General features: G+C 40.6%; 1 protein-coding gene across 3 annotated transcripts in view; it reads right to left on the minus strand.

Annotated features, from left to right (window-relative positions):
• LOXL3 (lysyl oxidase like 3) overlaps nucleotides 1-16,378 on the minus strand; it is a 180,102-nt gene that overhangs the window by 106,304 nt on the left and 57,420 nt on the right. For all 3 annotated transcript variants that reach the window (XM_029595924.1, XM_029595915.1, XM_029595906.1), the window contains exons 2-4: nucleotides 12,900-13,216; nucleotides 11,347-11,510; nucleotides 6,407-6,618 (exon numbers count right to left, since the gene is read on the minus strand). In XM_029595924.1, the coding sequence (XP_029451784.1) occupies nucleotides 6,407-6,618; nucleotides 11,347-11,510; nucleotides 12,900-13,200 (677 nt within the window). In that variant the 5' untranslated portion in view covers nucleotides 13,201-13,216. The remainder of the gene's footprint in view (nucleotides 1-6,406; nucleotides 6,619-11,346; nucleotides 11,511-12,899; nucleotides 13,217-16,378) is intronic.

Genomic DNA, 16,378 nt, shown 5'->3' on the forward strand with positions numbered 1-16,378 from the left:
TAGTGTTATGGTTGGTGGACAACCTAGCACTAGGTTCTTGAAGGGTAAATTTGGCTTGCCGTTCAAAGATTGAGTTGCCCCCATGCGGGGAGGTTATCCCGGAGAATTATGAGTTCAGAGCAGATGTGGAATGAAGTTGGATCCATTTTGTGAGTATGTAACAAGAAAAAAAAAAAAAGGAAAAATCTGTAAGTATCAATGTTTTTATTTTATTTTATTTTATTTGTTGTATAGTGTATATAGATTGGGTGTTACATCGGGTTTAGAATACTTTTTGCAAAATGTTCTTTAATATATGTTAGGGAGACAGGACATGAGTTGATGATTTGATTAAAATCAGATTGAACAGTTTGAAAAAACAGAGGGGTACCCAGCACTAGTCAGTCTGGGGTCTTTTGTCCTCAGACCGCATGGCTTGGGCTCAAGCAGTTTCACTTTCACTTTACACCTGGTGAACGGCTGAGTAGAGCAGTTGTAGATTCAGAAGGAGAAAGAGGGAATAAGTTACAATTGGTAAGTTGAAAGTTATAATTAGTATAAGAAGGAGTTTTTGTTTCGTGGAATATTCCCCAAAGTTTGGTGGTTGTAGGTTACATGTGGTTACTTTCTTTCTTTTCCTTCTTTGATTAGCTTTAACAAGGAAGCCTATTTTTGTCTGTGTGCATCTATTTATATAAGTTAAGATTTTGTGTAAAATGGTTCCTTATAAGACAAGTTTGGTGATTGTAGTTGAACTTAAATCTGGACATTAGTGAACTGCTGGCAGTGTGGTATATAGGGACATTTGAATTAATTGCTGCAGTTCATTAAACAGAGAAAGGAATCTTTCCGTGCTATGTTGTTTTTCATCAGCCTTGGCTGGCTTCAAGGATTTAGCAATGCTGGCAGAAGGAGCACAAGTCGTCCATCCAGTTTGCCCAGGTAGTTTTACATATTTTACTTATCTGTTCCTCTTAGTTTTTGGTTTTAATTCCCACCATTAATGCAGAGATGCTCATATTTTGCATCTAAGTTTTTAGAATTGTGTGCTTAACGAGAGTTTATTGTGAAGGGTGTGTTATTTCATTTGGTAAGAATGAAAGCATGAACCTGTGTTTATTTAAAGCCATTCATAATTAGATTTGATGTATCATTGGAGAGGGATGTATTGTTTTTTCTTTGGTCAGGGGTATAGGCAGAGAGATAGAACAGGAAAACAATCTATAGATATACTACAAGAGAGCGACTCCATTTTAATGAAATGATCTGTTTAAGTGTTTTATCACTTAACAAACCTATTCATTGAGTGTAACAGTTGTTTGGCGGGAGAGGAGGTGAACCCCCCCCTTAGGAATGTGTTTGAGAAGAAAGAAAAAAAAAATCCTGGGAGTGAGTCACTTTTAAAATGGATTTTAGAGTTCTGCTGAGAGGTTTGAGGTTTAAGTATGTTATAGGACTGAGTGCACAGGTGATAGAAGAGGGACTAATGGATTGATCTGTTTAATGTGAAAACAGAAATTTGTGTTGAAAGTATGGGGAAAGTGAATATTAGGGATGAGAGATGACGTAATGTTAAGGAGGGAAGAGATTTAGGAATATGTAGAAGGCTGTGTGCTGAGCAATATAGACTGTTTTGGGTAAAAGTAGAGAAAAGATGTAAGTCAGTTGCATTTAATTGTGTGCAGATAGGATTTATTTTAACTTAAACACAGGTCAGAAATAAACGGACGGCATGCAGCAGTAAGGATGATAAATATTTCTCAGTTTTGATTATACCTCAGTAGCTGCTAACTTTTAGAAGTAAGGAAATTAGGTTGCTTGTTTTGATGGGAGTTCAGGTATTGGACGTTTGTATTGTGGACGGTTTCGACGGTATGTAAAGGAGTAAGATTGTGAGACGGTGAACAGCAGAGAGTTAAGCAGCAATGCCTATTATCTATTTATGTGCCAGTAAAAAAAAACAAAAAAAAAAAAACTTTTGGTTAATGCATATTAGTCTGTGCCATCCTTTTATTTTGCAGACTTCCAGACTTCTAGCAGATATGTCTGTGCTGTTGGAAATGATTTGTATTTTTATTTAGGGTATTTACAGGATTTGGTAGTAAGAACTTTGTGGAACATATGCATATTGGATGGAAATAGAATGACTTCTAATTAAGTGCAAAGTTGTTTGTTTTAAGTTTTTCTTTTAGAAGGCGAGTTAGGAGTTTACAAGCATAGAAAAAAAAAAGAAAAGATTTAGATTTGTAAAAGGAAGTAGCTCTTATCACAGGGGACAGCGCCTCCTAGGGGTGGACCATCATAGAAAGGAAAGTAGCTTTATGACTGCTTTTTGCTGAATTAAGGTATAATAGCAGTTTGACTTTTAAGGAACCTGTAATGTCATTTTTAAATTTAATTTTAATCATTATATTAACTGTCTTATATTAGATTTCTTTCCAGGGTACCAAAGCACAAAGCACATCTGTCTCTGTTCTATGGGAGATGAAGATCAGTTTATTCCAGTTTGATTCCTTTTTTCATTTTTAATAGATCTATTCTATTTTTTCATCTTGAGTTTTTGTTTTCTTTTGTGGATCGATCCAATTCTTTTATATTTTAAAATACGTTTTTCTTTTTGAGCTCAAAAGTTTGTCATGTTGTCTGTTCTATGTTACATGTGTACAAGGAGGAATGAATGAATGCAGGTACTATGTGGTCAGTGTTGTGACATATATGTTTTAATGTACAGTCTGAGTATGTATGGTTGTGGTCTGGACCATTGCATGATGTTTTGAAATAATGTGGGGATTATTTGGCAAATTAAATATAGGGAGTACGTGACATAAAAGTATTTTCTTACTACTTAATCGGATTTGTTGCACTTTTATTTAGGTTTGACTTCATGCACATGCATCTAATCTAAGGAGCTAAGAGATTCTGCCTTGACATCATCACTGAATCCTACTAAAAGAACTATATACGCACTGAATGCAGAAATTAGTCTTGGTCACAGACGTTCTTACCTATTATATGGACTGCAAGGCTTACAATTTATACCTGATATTTGTGTTTTTCTTTGTTCTGTGGGAATGACTTTATGTAGAATTTAGGTTCTTTCATTCTCTGTCAGCACTTAGGTGTTCAAGTTAATAATATTATTTGAGGTGATGCTGGTTTTATTAGTTTGTATGTTCCAAGTTAAGTAATATTTTCCAGTTTTAGATTTTATAATACTTATATGCTGAATCAGTTAAATGTATATGTACTAGGTTTTTCTATCCTTATCTATGGAAGCTGCTTTGATCACATAGAGGGTGATGTGTTTCATTGTGATTTAAATATGATAATTCAGGGTTCAAGAGGGAGATCTCTTTATATTGCTCTTCCACACCAGCCTAAGTTATAAGCTATTTCTATTCTTTTGCTTTGCAGCTTGCACTTAGGATAATCACTTTGCTGATCTTTAATATCTCAATATTCTATCTCTTATTCTAATGTTTTCACTGAACCCTTCTTTGAATATCTTTTCTTATGACACTATTTACTAGATTTTACTTAATGACTGTTTCACTCTCTTTCACAAAGATTTCTTACTAGTGTAGCCTGTGATGCTTATTATGAGACTGTTCTCCTTGAAACAAATACAGACCTTACACATGAGGAGCTCTGCTATAGGGATCTGCAACATTCTATTACTATATCTTTCGGCATATTAATTGCTCATTGTTCTTTTCTTCTTATCTTGGCCCTTTCACTATAAACTCTATCTGTGACTTATAAGCTAGTGGGTTTCTATTTAGGATTCCAAAGGGGAAGATATAATTTTCCTTATTTCTGTCTTTTATTTATATGACATTCCTTCCTTCCCTGTGTAAAGTCTTACACTGATGGTTTATCAATTCTGCAAAGTACATTAGTTTGTTTTAGATTACATAATAGGTTAAAGACTTTTCACAGAGTCAGTTTTCACTTGTTTTTATGATGATCCCCAAATATACTTAGGCTTACCATCATTTAAGAAGGGTATTAGCCCCATTTCCCCTAGAAGTATCTGAAGACGAAGCAGTATTATTAGCCATCATCTACCTTAATAATTAATACCCCTTGACTGAAATTGGTTTATAACCCTTGCCATCCACAGCTGTATTATCTCTTGGACATATGACTGCCACAAGTGAATTAGGACAGTCCATACAGTGAGTGCTTTCACTGCTACAGTTTGTCATAATACTGGACAGCACTATACATACCCTACAGAATTAGTATGATGTTTCAGACTTTTGCTATGCCTTTGCCTATCATGCATATGCTTTTGTATTTGATCTTCCATCACTACAGCATATGACTAGAATATGTCTTATGCTTTGCAACACTTTTACATCATGTATGCACAACACAGTATGAGTTTTTCTATAGATTCTTGGTTTTCTTCTATGTTATTGGTTTCTTTACTTTTCTGGTAAGGTGCATTGATTATATCCCTGGTTGCCATTTTAATGAATATTATCCTGGGTAGTTGTTCACAACAACAGTATTCATTGAAAAGATTTGCCCAGTATACCTAGTATTATATGAGAAACACAGTACTTTCATACTAGTCTCTCTGTGTACTTATCTTTACATGTTATACCACTATTATGTACTTACTTGATTCTGAAAGATAACATATGTGATCATGTTATTATGAAGTAGGTCCTTTTTATAATGCAGGTATCTGTATAGCTCCATTATAGAGCTAATAGCTACCTAGTGAAAATTAGTTTTGATGGTATTTTTTGATTAACTAGTGAATGCTTGTGGGAGCATCCTTCATATTAATTGGGAATCTAGAGGGACATACACCTATGCACTACACCTGATAAATGCCAAGGTTAGTGGTTAGTCTACACTTTTAAGTTCCTCTGTCATGGCTTAGCATCGAAGACTGATTGATGGGACACCTGTCCATTAAAGGTGTCCCATAGAGGGAAATGAAGAATATGTCTGATTAAGATAACCAAGAATACCCAGACTCCTCTGCTGTACTGGCCTGTCAGAGGTGAATGAACTTTGAGAGACTTTCTGACTATCACAGATTCGAAGGATGCAGAAGATTTGGGAAACTTGTAAGCTCTGCAAAGCCTATAATTACAGGCCAGGAAGGCATCAATGACAACATTTGCTTTACAATGCAGAGAAACTGAGTCTTGGATGCAAGCTTTTATCTTGCAGATGCTGGTTTCAATGACCTGAAACCAATTTGAAAAGGAGATCTTGTGAGGTGATAGTTTTGAATGAATCCTGGTGCCAAGAAGTGGAATCCAAGTCTAGCTCTATTCAAAACCCAGACTGCAATTTATTTACATAAACAAAGAAGAAAAGAAGACAAGAAGAATACAGTGCATCAAAGCCAGTATGATACAGGAACTTGGATGATGGGAGGATGGGATCAGGAAAGATTAGTAAATGAATGATTTTTACAATTGAATGGAGTATGACCTCACAAGCATTTCCTATACAGGATAGATTGTCATGACAACAGTATCATGTGTTTGTGGGCGGTTACACCTTTCTGGAAGTTTCGGCAATACTGTATGTTTTAATTATAAAAGAAGGCTCTCTTCCTGTGTTGGAGGAGATGCAAGTTATTACAGATAGAGGGCAGTTATATTGCATCTCACAGGATCATTTGACTTTTCAAGAAGCCAAATAAATTAAATTTGAAAACCTCTTGTGGATTTGAAATGTTCTTGTTGCCCTAGCTGTGAGTCCAGAGAAATTATACAACAAAAGCCCACTTAACTCAAGCAAGTGGGCTTTTGAAAATTGCTACAATATATGCCATTGAATTGTCCATAGGATTTACTCTCAAAGTGCACTTTACTTAGTCTTTTGAAAATTGCTACAATAGTAGTTACATTTACACATGAACTTCCTTTGAAAAGTCACGTATTTTTATTCATAAATATTGCACAGTACTGAGTGCATTTTATTTCTTGTAGGACTTTTACCCTGCTTGACTCTATGCCATCCTTTCCATATAACGCTACCGATTACCCTCCTTCTACCTCATGCATATTCATTGTGGATGTCGTGAAAAATAGACCTGGTTGTGGCACTCCAGGACTGATGTTGCCTACCCCTTCTCTATGCCATGAAGGAGCATTTCATCCTAGCCGACAGTTGGATTCATTTACGCTGATGTGCTTCTTTATGTTAAATGGAGGTCCTGTGTACAGTATTTATTCACCCCTTCTGGGCACATACACACATATGAGTCCACTAATGTATAATATGTAACCCATTCCTCTAAACCTCTCGGCTCTCTATCCATGCTCCCCTTTTCAGTTCTGAGGATATCATAAAGTTTTCTCAGTCATTCTCATGCCTCATCCCACAGTGCGAACCTCAAGTCATTTCCCAACATCCTCCTATCCTTCCCTCTTTCCCCCACCCTGTCTCTTACTTGTAAAAATTCTTGTTGACTTTCTTCTCCATTGGAAATCCCAGCATGCCGCACACCACATGACTGTTTTTGTGATTCCACCCCTCGTCACAGATCTGTGCCCAGCTGTCTTTGTAGCGGACTTCCAAAATGCCCTCAGTAATGGGCAAACGCTTCTTGGCACTGGCCACCACAGGTCTCAGTCTCACCTCCTCCAACTGGCTCTGTTCTGTCTGTAAGGAGCAAAACTGTAGTTTATAACTAGCATAATAGTAATAATAATAATAATAATACATTTTGTATTTCTAGGCTGCTGTTCCTCTTTTAGCTCAAAATGATTTACAACATTTGTCCCCAAAATCTTAAAATCTAAGGGGCAGATTTTCAAAGGGGTATGCGCGTATTTTTTTTTTTTTTTTAAATCTTCCCCTAAGTGAATACCTGAGGCAATGAGAGCAGAATCAGTTTGCCTAAGGTCACAAGATTTCCCATTGAAACCCCACTTCTCCCACTGGGACCAGTGGGAAGTCCCAGCTGGTGTTCAGCCCATTGTTCTAACCACAAGGCCACTCCTTTCTACCGAAAAAAAGGTGAAATAATATAGCTAGTCTCGAATCTGCAAATTCATTGAGGGGCAACAATCCTGCTATCTCTCTGCATCTCTCTCCACTGATGCCCTTTGTAAAAGAAACAAAAAAATCCCTTAAAATCTATGGCCTTGTATCAATGCTCTGAGCAGCTGGAAAGAATATCTAGGCCAATTCATTTCGAAGGATCTCTTTCCACAGAAATTGTCAGCCATGAGCGGTTTTAAATGTTGGAAAGTTTGTTTTTATGCTATCACCCTCCAGTTTTCAGTCTTCCTTCTTTCCTCTTTATCCCTCTCTGTTGTGCCTTCTCCCTTACACCACTCCATTCAGTTCCCGTCAGGAAGTCACAAGGCATAGTCTCTAGTGTTTCTTCCTATGTCCTCCCATATCAAGCACTGCACGTAGGGCAACCTCTGCTCCTACGAGAGCGAGTTCCAGTGCTTTAATTTAATTTCAATGCATTTATTACCCACATTATCTTACATTCTAAGCAGGGATCTTCATTAGGTATGACTGTAGGAGTCTTACTCTCCTCCATAAGTTCTGAGAAGTACTTAAGCAACTCCCCAACCAGTCAGTCTGAAGGGAGATTACACTGAGCTGGGAAGCAAATCTCCATCATAAAACTCCAAAGCCATTTGATTGGTTCTTTTTTGGGGGGGGATGATCCTACAGTTCTTTCCTGCTGTTTTGAGCTTCCTCCTCAATTGGAACAAGCCACTGCTGGGCTTCAGCAAAAGAACATAAGAAATTGCCATACTGGGTCAGACGAAGGGTCCATCAAGCCCAGCATCCTGTTTCCAACAGAGGCCAATCCAAGTCACAAGTACCCAAACATTAGATAGATCACAAGCTACTATTGCTTATTAATTACCATAATAGCACTTTATGGATTTTTCCTTTAGGAATTTATCCAAACCTTTTATAAACCCAGTTACACTAACTGCTGTAACCACATCCTCTGGCAATGAATTCCAGAGCTTAACTGTGTACTGAGTAAAAAAAGAATTTTCTTCGATTTGTTTTAAATGAGCTACTTGCTAACTTCAAGGAGTGCCCCCTGGTCCTATTATCTGAGAAAGTAAATAACTGAATTACATTAACTTGTTCAAGTCCTTTCATGATTTTGTAGACTTCTATCATATCCCCCCTCAGTCGTCTCTTCTCCAAACTGAACAGCCCTAACCTCTTTAGCCTTTCCTCATAGGGCAGCCGTTCCATGCCCCTTATCATTTTGGTTGCCCTTCTCTGTACTTTCTCCAGTGCAGTTATATCCTTTCTGAGATGTGGTGACCAGAATTGTACATAGTATTCAAGATGCGGTCTCACCATGGAACGATACAGAGGCATTATGACATCCTCCGTTTTATTTGCCATTCCCTTCCTAAGAATTCCTAACATTCTTTTTCTGATTGCCACAGCACACTGGGCTGACGATTCAATGTGTTATCCACTATGAAGCTTAGATCTCTTTCCTGTGTGGTAACTCCTAAGATAGAAACTAACATTGTTAACTACAGCAAGTGTTATTTTTCCCTATATGCACCCCCATATATTTATTTTTCCCTATATGCACCCCCATATATTTATTTTTCCCTATATGCATCCCCATGTTAAATTTCTTCTGCCATTTGGAAACCCAATCTTCCAGTCTCACAAGGTCCTCCTGCAATACATCACATTCCGCTTGAGATTTAACTACTCATCAATGTTCCCTCACAGTTACCTAAGACGGTAACTTTCAAACTGACGCACGTGCGCAAATGTGTGTGTGTTTGCTGGCACGCGCACATGGACGTGCTAATTTTATAAGGTATGCGCATTTATGTGTGCACGTTACAAAATCGGTTATCCATGTGCACATGCACGCACGATTTTATATCGACCCCCATATGTCCGCACAAATCCCATCTCGAGTGTATAATGGGGGGATTTTAGTAGGTATGCACGGCGACGCAATAGACTTATTTCCCAGTTCCCTACCAGTTTGCCCCAGTAAAGGAGCAGACTTCCTAAATCCCCTACCTAACTTGCCTCCCTTTTATCCTACTAGCTCCAACCACTAAAACCCCGCTGACAATCCTTTTTTTTTAAATTTAACTACTTCCACGCTGTCCATAGCAGAAGCAAGTTATGCGGTCGTGGGATCCCAGTGCGTGCTAGTGCGCGTAACTGACTTCATGGGTGCAGGCCCGGCCCACCCACACCCCTCCCAGATCCCGCCCCTTTTTCGCCAAACCTTTTTTTATCCGTGTACCAGGAGATATGCACGTGGCCACGGGCTTCTTAAAATCTGCATGGCCCGCATGCGTCCTAGTCACGTGCATTTCTCCCAGATTTGCCGCGCATAGGGTTTTTAAAATTTGCCTTTAAGGCAATATCCCCCTCTCCCAACTCAAATAGCACCCCCAGTCACTGTACTGACAATTCATAGCCAGGGGCCAAACTCCAGGTCTAACGCCAGCATCCTTCAATCATAGGTCCAAAATCCAGCCACTAGTTGTCACCACTGCATCATGAACTCAAACTCCCTCTGCTCTCCTCTTCTTCTAGTGACTGTGACCACTGCTGCCTCCCCAGTATCTTCCCAGGAGCAGAAGCCAGCCTGGGAATCAAACCCAGGTCCTCTGAATGGCAGTGCGCGAGGCTTGCAACTATCCTTTCTTTATTTTAGTTTCCTAATCCTTCCTCTGTCTTTGTTTTCTTCCCTCTCTCTCATCTATTAAAGTATATTCTTATATGCAAGCACCGCCCTAGAATGATCACAGTTCCACATCAAAAGGTGCAAACTGAGCCGTTCCTGCTTTTACCCCATTGCATGCAGGGAGATGTAGTTCTCTTTTCATTTTGCCTAGATGCTATATGGTCAACTCATCTTAAACAAATAACTTAGATGGCTTTTTTTCTGCTGTTATAAATAATTTTGCTGTTTTTTATTGAAGGTCCAATTTTCAGCAAAAAAATAAAAATGTGCTTGTAAGAAGTGGATTTAATTACAGTTTGAATCCAGACAGCAAAATATTTATCTGCTGCTTCTTAACTGATGTGCCCGGTCCACTGAGATTTAGAGGTCCATATTCAAAAGATTTATTCTGCTAACTTTGGGAATTAGCCAGGCATATTTTTGGGATTTAAATTACTTCCCCTCCCCCTGCTGAATGGGTAAATTTTGTGCAGACATATAAAGATGTGATCCCGAGGCATGGTAAAGCATTAGCTGGCCATTGCTGTCTGACTAAAGTGATGCAAGTTAGTCTGGTTGGAAAAAAGGCTGGCCAACAGTTAAGTCCCGCTGAATAGCTGGATACTGTTTTCCAGATAACCACTCACCAGCTCTTCAAATACGATCCTCCACAGGGTCCATTTTCAGCCACTGTCTGGCCAGCAAAGTTAGATGGATAAATTTAGCCGGCTAATTTTGGGTGAGATACTCAGTGGTTGCAGCTGCACCATTGAATATACCCGATTATCTTCAAGTTAGCTGGCTTTAGGGCTGCTCTATGGAACAATTGGGTAAGTTATCTGGAAAAGTCTGAATATCAGAGATCGCCAGATAACTTATCTGCCCATCCGAAGTCTGCCCCTGAATGCCTCAAAACTCCTTTGAGTTATCTGGCTATGGTTTATCCAACTAACTACTTAGCTAGATAACTGAGATGAGGGTCAGCCAGTGGAAATTTTCAAATCCCATCCTTTCTCTGGCTAAGTCCAGGTTTACTCACTGTGAAAAACATTTGTGTGTATGCTATTGCAGAGTTTTTGTTGTTTTTAAATATTTTTTTTTAATTTTTATGCACCTACACAAACTGTGGAATTCTCTTTATTGAATATAATAAGAACAACATTTTTTGTAGAGGGGTTGGAAGAGTCTCATATAATCGTGTAGGCAACCCTGCCTCATTTGGCATGTTATAATCATAGATTAGCAGTTCTATGATTATAACATGCCAAATGAGGCAGGGTTGCCTACACGATTATATGAGACCCTTCCAACCCCTCTACAAAAAATGTTGTTCTTATTATATTCAATAAAGAGAATTCCACAGTTTGTGTAGGTGCATAAAAATTAAAAAAATATTTAAAAACAACAAAAACTCTGCAATAGTATACACACAAACGTTTTTCACAGTGAGTGAACCTTTTTGGTTCCTTTTTGATTTTTTTGATTATTTAACACTGTGCATGTGGCATTGATATATTTAGATAAATCCAGGTTTAGCCAGACAAATGGCTTTGAATATGGTTCTCTTAGGGTTTAATACAATATTTTTTTAGTTTTATAGAGTCTGAAAGAGAATAATATGTCTCTGGTTAGGTCAGCCAGGTTTTCAGTCTGTTTCTATCCCATGTGCTTATATTACTTTTATTTACCTCAATGGTGTTTGAGTCCACGAAGCCTTTGATCCTCTCGTCCTTGCAGATGACACCGGCGTCCTCCTCGTGCGTGCAGTCGCTGTTCCCCCAGCCACGTGACTTGCAGTCCTCGATGCTCTTTTCATTGCCACCACAATTAACGTTATCTAACCAGACCTTTCCTGCAGACAGAAAGAGTGCGGTGTTTTAAAACGGAGCCATGCCCCGAATCTACCCTGCAGCTCTGAAGAGTATGCCTGGTGAGCTGGGCCCAGTGACTTGGCATCAGCGCTGTGCACTGTCACGTGGAGAGTTCTGGCTTTCCTATTCTCAGATGTGGTTTCTGCTGCCTGGGTCACCTGCAGCTGGAGATGCTGAGAGGCAGTGTTCACAGCCTCTGGGATACGGGAGGGAAGTCCCAGCTGTTGCTCGATGGTGACACCTAATGACCGGATTTAGGGTCTGGAAGGAAGTGCGGTCTGTTTCCCCTGGTCAAGGACGGTCACTGCAATGGTCTGGGCAGCGTGAGATGAGATTGCAGATAAAAGAAAAGAACTCTTCCCCACCAGGTAGCTGTAAATGAAGGCTAAAATTTGAATCTTTCAGTCAGAAACATCATCAAACTAAGGGGTACATTTTAAAAAATAGCGTGATCGCGTACTTTTGTTGGTGCACCAGGCGCGAACAAAAGTACGCTGGATTTTATAAGATACGCGCGTAGCCGTGCGTATCTTATAAAATCCGGGATCAGCGCGCACAAAGCTGCCGATTTTGGGCAGCCTGCGCGCGCCGAGCCGCACAGCCTGCCTCTGTTCCCTCCGAGGCCTCTCCGAAATCGGAGCGGCCTCGGAGGGAACTTTCTTTCGCCCTCCCCTCACCTTCCCCTCCCTTCCCCTACCTAATCCACCCCCCTGGCCCTATCTAAACCCCCCCTACCTTTATCCATGGATTTACGCCTGCCGGAGACAGACGTAAATCCGCGCACACCAGCGGGCTGCTGGCGCGCCAAGACCCGACCGGGGGCTGTTCCGGAGGGCGTGGTCATGCCCCCGGAACGCCCCCGGGCCGAAACCACGCCCCCGGGCCCGCCCCCAAACGCCGCGTCACGCCCCCGAAACGCCGCGTCATTTGGCCACGCCCCCGACATGCCCCCGACACGCCCCCTTTAAAAAGCCCCGGGACTTACGCGCATCCCAGGGCTCTGCACGCGCCGGCGGCCTATGCAAAATAGGCGCGCCGGCGCACGAGGGCCCTGCTTGCATAAATCCGGCTGGATTTACGCGAGCAGGGCATTTAAAATCCGCCCATAAATGAATAGGGGTAGGGGTGGGGAGCGGAGGCAGAATGTAAAGTATTGAAGTTTAAGAGTTAATCAGAGCCTCAACCGAAGAAAACCTGATTCTCCCCAGGCAATGGAACAAGACCGTGTGGGGCTGAACGCGTCAATGGTGAATCTCAGCTACCATGTCAAAATGGTTCATGAATTAAGATTCTGAACGGCTAATGTTAGCACTAAATTGCAGTGTACACAATTCAGAATTTTACTGTAGTATATCACAGTTAGGTCTTACCCACTCCTTTGCCGTACTTGGCACTGTGCGTCCAGCCGGTGGCGGACACAAAGCCGAGGTGGCGGCAGAGCACATTAGCATTCTCCAGGGTGAAATCATCATCGCAGACGGTACCCCACTCCTCATTGTAGAATACCTCGATCCGCCCCTCATTGTGTTTTCGGGGGTATCCCGCCAGTCGGAACTTCAGCTTGCTGCCCTGCGTTTGCCCTGTTGGGGATGGAGTGGTCTGCTGAGCAGAACCTACCGAGACCCAAACACTGCACAGGGCTGCGAGGAGTTTGGTCCAAAGGATTTTCATGGCTGCTGCGAGTGCCCTGTTCAGAGAGAAGGTGAAAACGAAGGGTTTTCAGGCTGCTAGAAGACAGATTTTAGTTAACCCGCCTTGCTTCATTAAGCTTGTGATTATTCAAACTATCTGGTTCTTCTATCAAAATCAACTTTTGCAGTAGTTAGGCCAGAAAAAAGTCATTGATGTAAGATCCAGGTACCCATGATAGAATTCTCATCGTACCTTTGTGCTCGGAGCATTGAAAAGTAAAACCTGGAGCTCGGGTTCAAATCCATCACCGCCACTCCAAGTATTAACATCAATACACCAGTGAATGACAGTGTAACTCATTGATTTGTTTTTTAAAATATTTTTATTGGCTTTTACATATTCATTATAGCAACAAGCATTTGCAGACATTATTCAATGACCCCTCCCCCCTCCTCTGGCTTCTGGGTGTGGCATTTCACAATTACAATCTTACCTATAAACATACCAAAGGATGTAGCCGTGTATCATTGGTATCCTCAATCTAACACATATTATTTAACAATAACAAACAGGGTGCTCTCTCTCAACCAAGTTATACCTGAATTAGCACCATAATACAGCTTTTATTACCCCCATCTATCTACCCTTAAGACATAATCCACTTAAGAATAATCACTCCTTCTATGGCATTAACCAATTTTTCCTCTTGTATCCTAGGGCACTGTGACCAAGAAATCTTTCCAGACAAGGTGAAAGAAACTTTGCGCTTTAGAAGAATCTGAATCAATTGTTTTACGCTCCAGCAAATAAAGATCCACATAGCAGCTCTCCAGTATGATATTTCTGGACCCTTCATAGCCAGCCAGTTCATCAAAATTCATTTCAAAGTTTGCAGACATCATTTCTCTAATAAAAGTTTTATATCTTTTTTTTTTTACTGATCCTAAATTCCCAGTATGGCCCACAATACAGAAAACTTCAGTCCTTGGAAAAGTATCTGAAATTATAGCTATAAAAATGATAAAATACTTTGTCAAAATAATTGAATCTGGATACATTCCCACAAGCAATACATAAGGGTGGCGCCAGCTTATAGACATTTTACGCATAAGTCTGAGGCCTTACTTGGCCAAAATATTATCCTGTTAAGTATTGTGAAATTAATTTCCCTTAGTGCCATACTAACAGCAGCTTTCTGTATTAAGGTGCAGCAAGCACAGCACATATGTCCTCTTCAACCAATTCACATTGCAAGTCTCTTGACCTTACCTCGGCTAACACGAAGTACATTATATTGAGAATTGTCATGCAAGAATGTATACATTGTGGCCACAGATGTACTATTCTTTGCCAGCAACTCTAATAAATCGCTGGAATAGACCATTAATATAAGTCCCTTTACCTGGGGCACACATACTTAAAATATAGCTTCATGACTGCATATATGCAAATCTATCCTTGTCTGGAAAGTGCACATGCATAATACAGTATTCCATTGGATGTATTTCTTCTGTACATTTATCAATAAAAGATTGTATACTATTAAACCCTCGTGTCTTTAGCAGTTGGAACGTTCTACACATATTCCCTGGTGCAAATTGGGGATTCCCTACAAGAGAATTGTTTTAATTCCCTACAAGTTGTTTAATTCCCTACAAGTTGTTGTTTTAATGTTATTTGTTATTAGTATTTATTCAATTGTCTCCAAGTTCATTTTCCTGTTCCATGTAAGACTCGCATGTTAAGTCACTCCAATGTTATATGTAAACCGAAATGATTAGCAACATTGTTGCTAGAATTTCGGTATATAAAAAATGTTAAATAAATAAATAAATAAGAGGAAGACAATAAGGGCCAGATTTTAGTAGATACGCGCGGGCGTAGATTTGTGCGCGCAACCCGGCGTGCACAAATCTGCACCTGATTTTATAACATGCGCGCGCAGCTGTGTGCATGTTATAAAATCCAGTGTCGGCGTGCACAAGGGTGTGCACACTTGTGCACCTTGCGCACACCAAGCCCTAGGGGAGCCCCGATGGAGTTCCCCATTCCCTCCAAGGCCGCTCCAAAATCGGAACGCCCCATCAGTCACTCCTTCAAGCGGCCTCGGAGGGAACTTTCCTTCCGCTCCCCCTCACCTTCCCCCTCCCTTCCCCTATCTAACCCGCCCCCAGCCCTACCTAAATCCCCCCCCTTTATTTTGCTATTTAAGCCTGCCTATGGCAGGCGTAACTTGCGCGCACCCGCCAGCTGCTGGCGCGCAATCCCCCGCCACAGCTGCTGTGCCGGAGGCCTTGGTCCCACCCCCGGACCACCCCTGACCACGCCCCTGCCCCTTTTTCAAAACCCGGGGACATACGCATGTCCTGCGGCTTGCGCGCATTGCCGGGTCTATGCAAAATAGGCTCGGCACGCGTAACCCCCCTGTGCGCGTAAATCCAACCAGATTTACACGCACAGGGCTTTGAAAATCTGCCCCTAAGGCTTTTGCCATGGCAATTTCCAAAACGTTCGTATGTATCTCCATCCTTTCCTAATTGTTTGGAAAATCGTGGACTTTAATAGAAACACTGAGAGATTATCAGAACTAGCCTGTAAAATATATTGCAAACTTAAGGGCACTAGAAACCTCTCCTCTGCTCCATATGTGAAACTATTGGAATGCCCCATCAGTCACTCCTTCAAGCTTCTCAATACACAGGCTATATTATATATTCTAAGAACTGAAAATCCCAATCCTCCCTCTGTCTGTGCAATCATTAATCTCAAAATGGGCAGCCACACTCTACCAGTTCTCCAAAAGAAATAAGAGCATATTTTATCCATTACTTTGATATCTTTATTAAGAAACATGAAAGGAACCATCTTTAATATATATAACATTTTTGGAATAAGTATCATTTTCACTAAAGCTATGAAGCCAGATAAAGATACAGGAAACTGCATCCAATTATTCAATTTCTTCCTGAATTCCATTATTAAAGGAGGGATATCATAGTAATACCATTCTCCAGGATTACTATGAACCCTTATTCCCAAATATTTGAGAGTTCCATCTGCCCATTGTAATGAAAAAATCTTCTCAATTTCTTTGTAACTGCCCCCCCCAGACACACACACATCTAATGCTTCCAATTTACTAATGAAAGCGAGTTAATGGCTGCTTGATGCAACAGATCATTTAATAATTTTTATGCAGCCCAGAATTTTATTTTCC

Source organism: Rhinatrema bivittatum, chromosome 1, assembly GCF_901001135.1.
Source record: "Rhinatrema bivittatum chromosome 1, aRhiBiv1.1, whole genome shotgun sequence".
NCBI lineage: Eukaryota > Metazoa > Chordata > Amphibia > Gymnophiona > Rhinatrematidae > Rhinatrema > Rhinatrema bivittatum.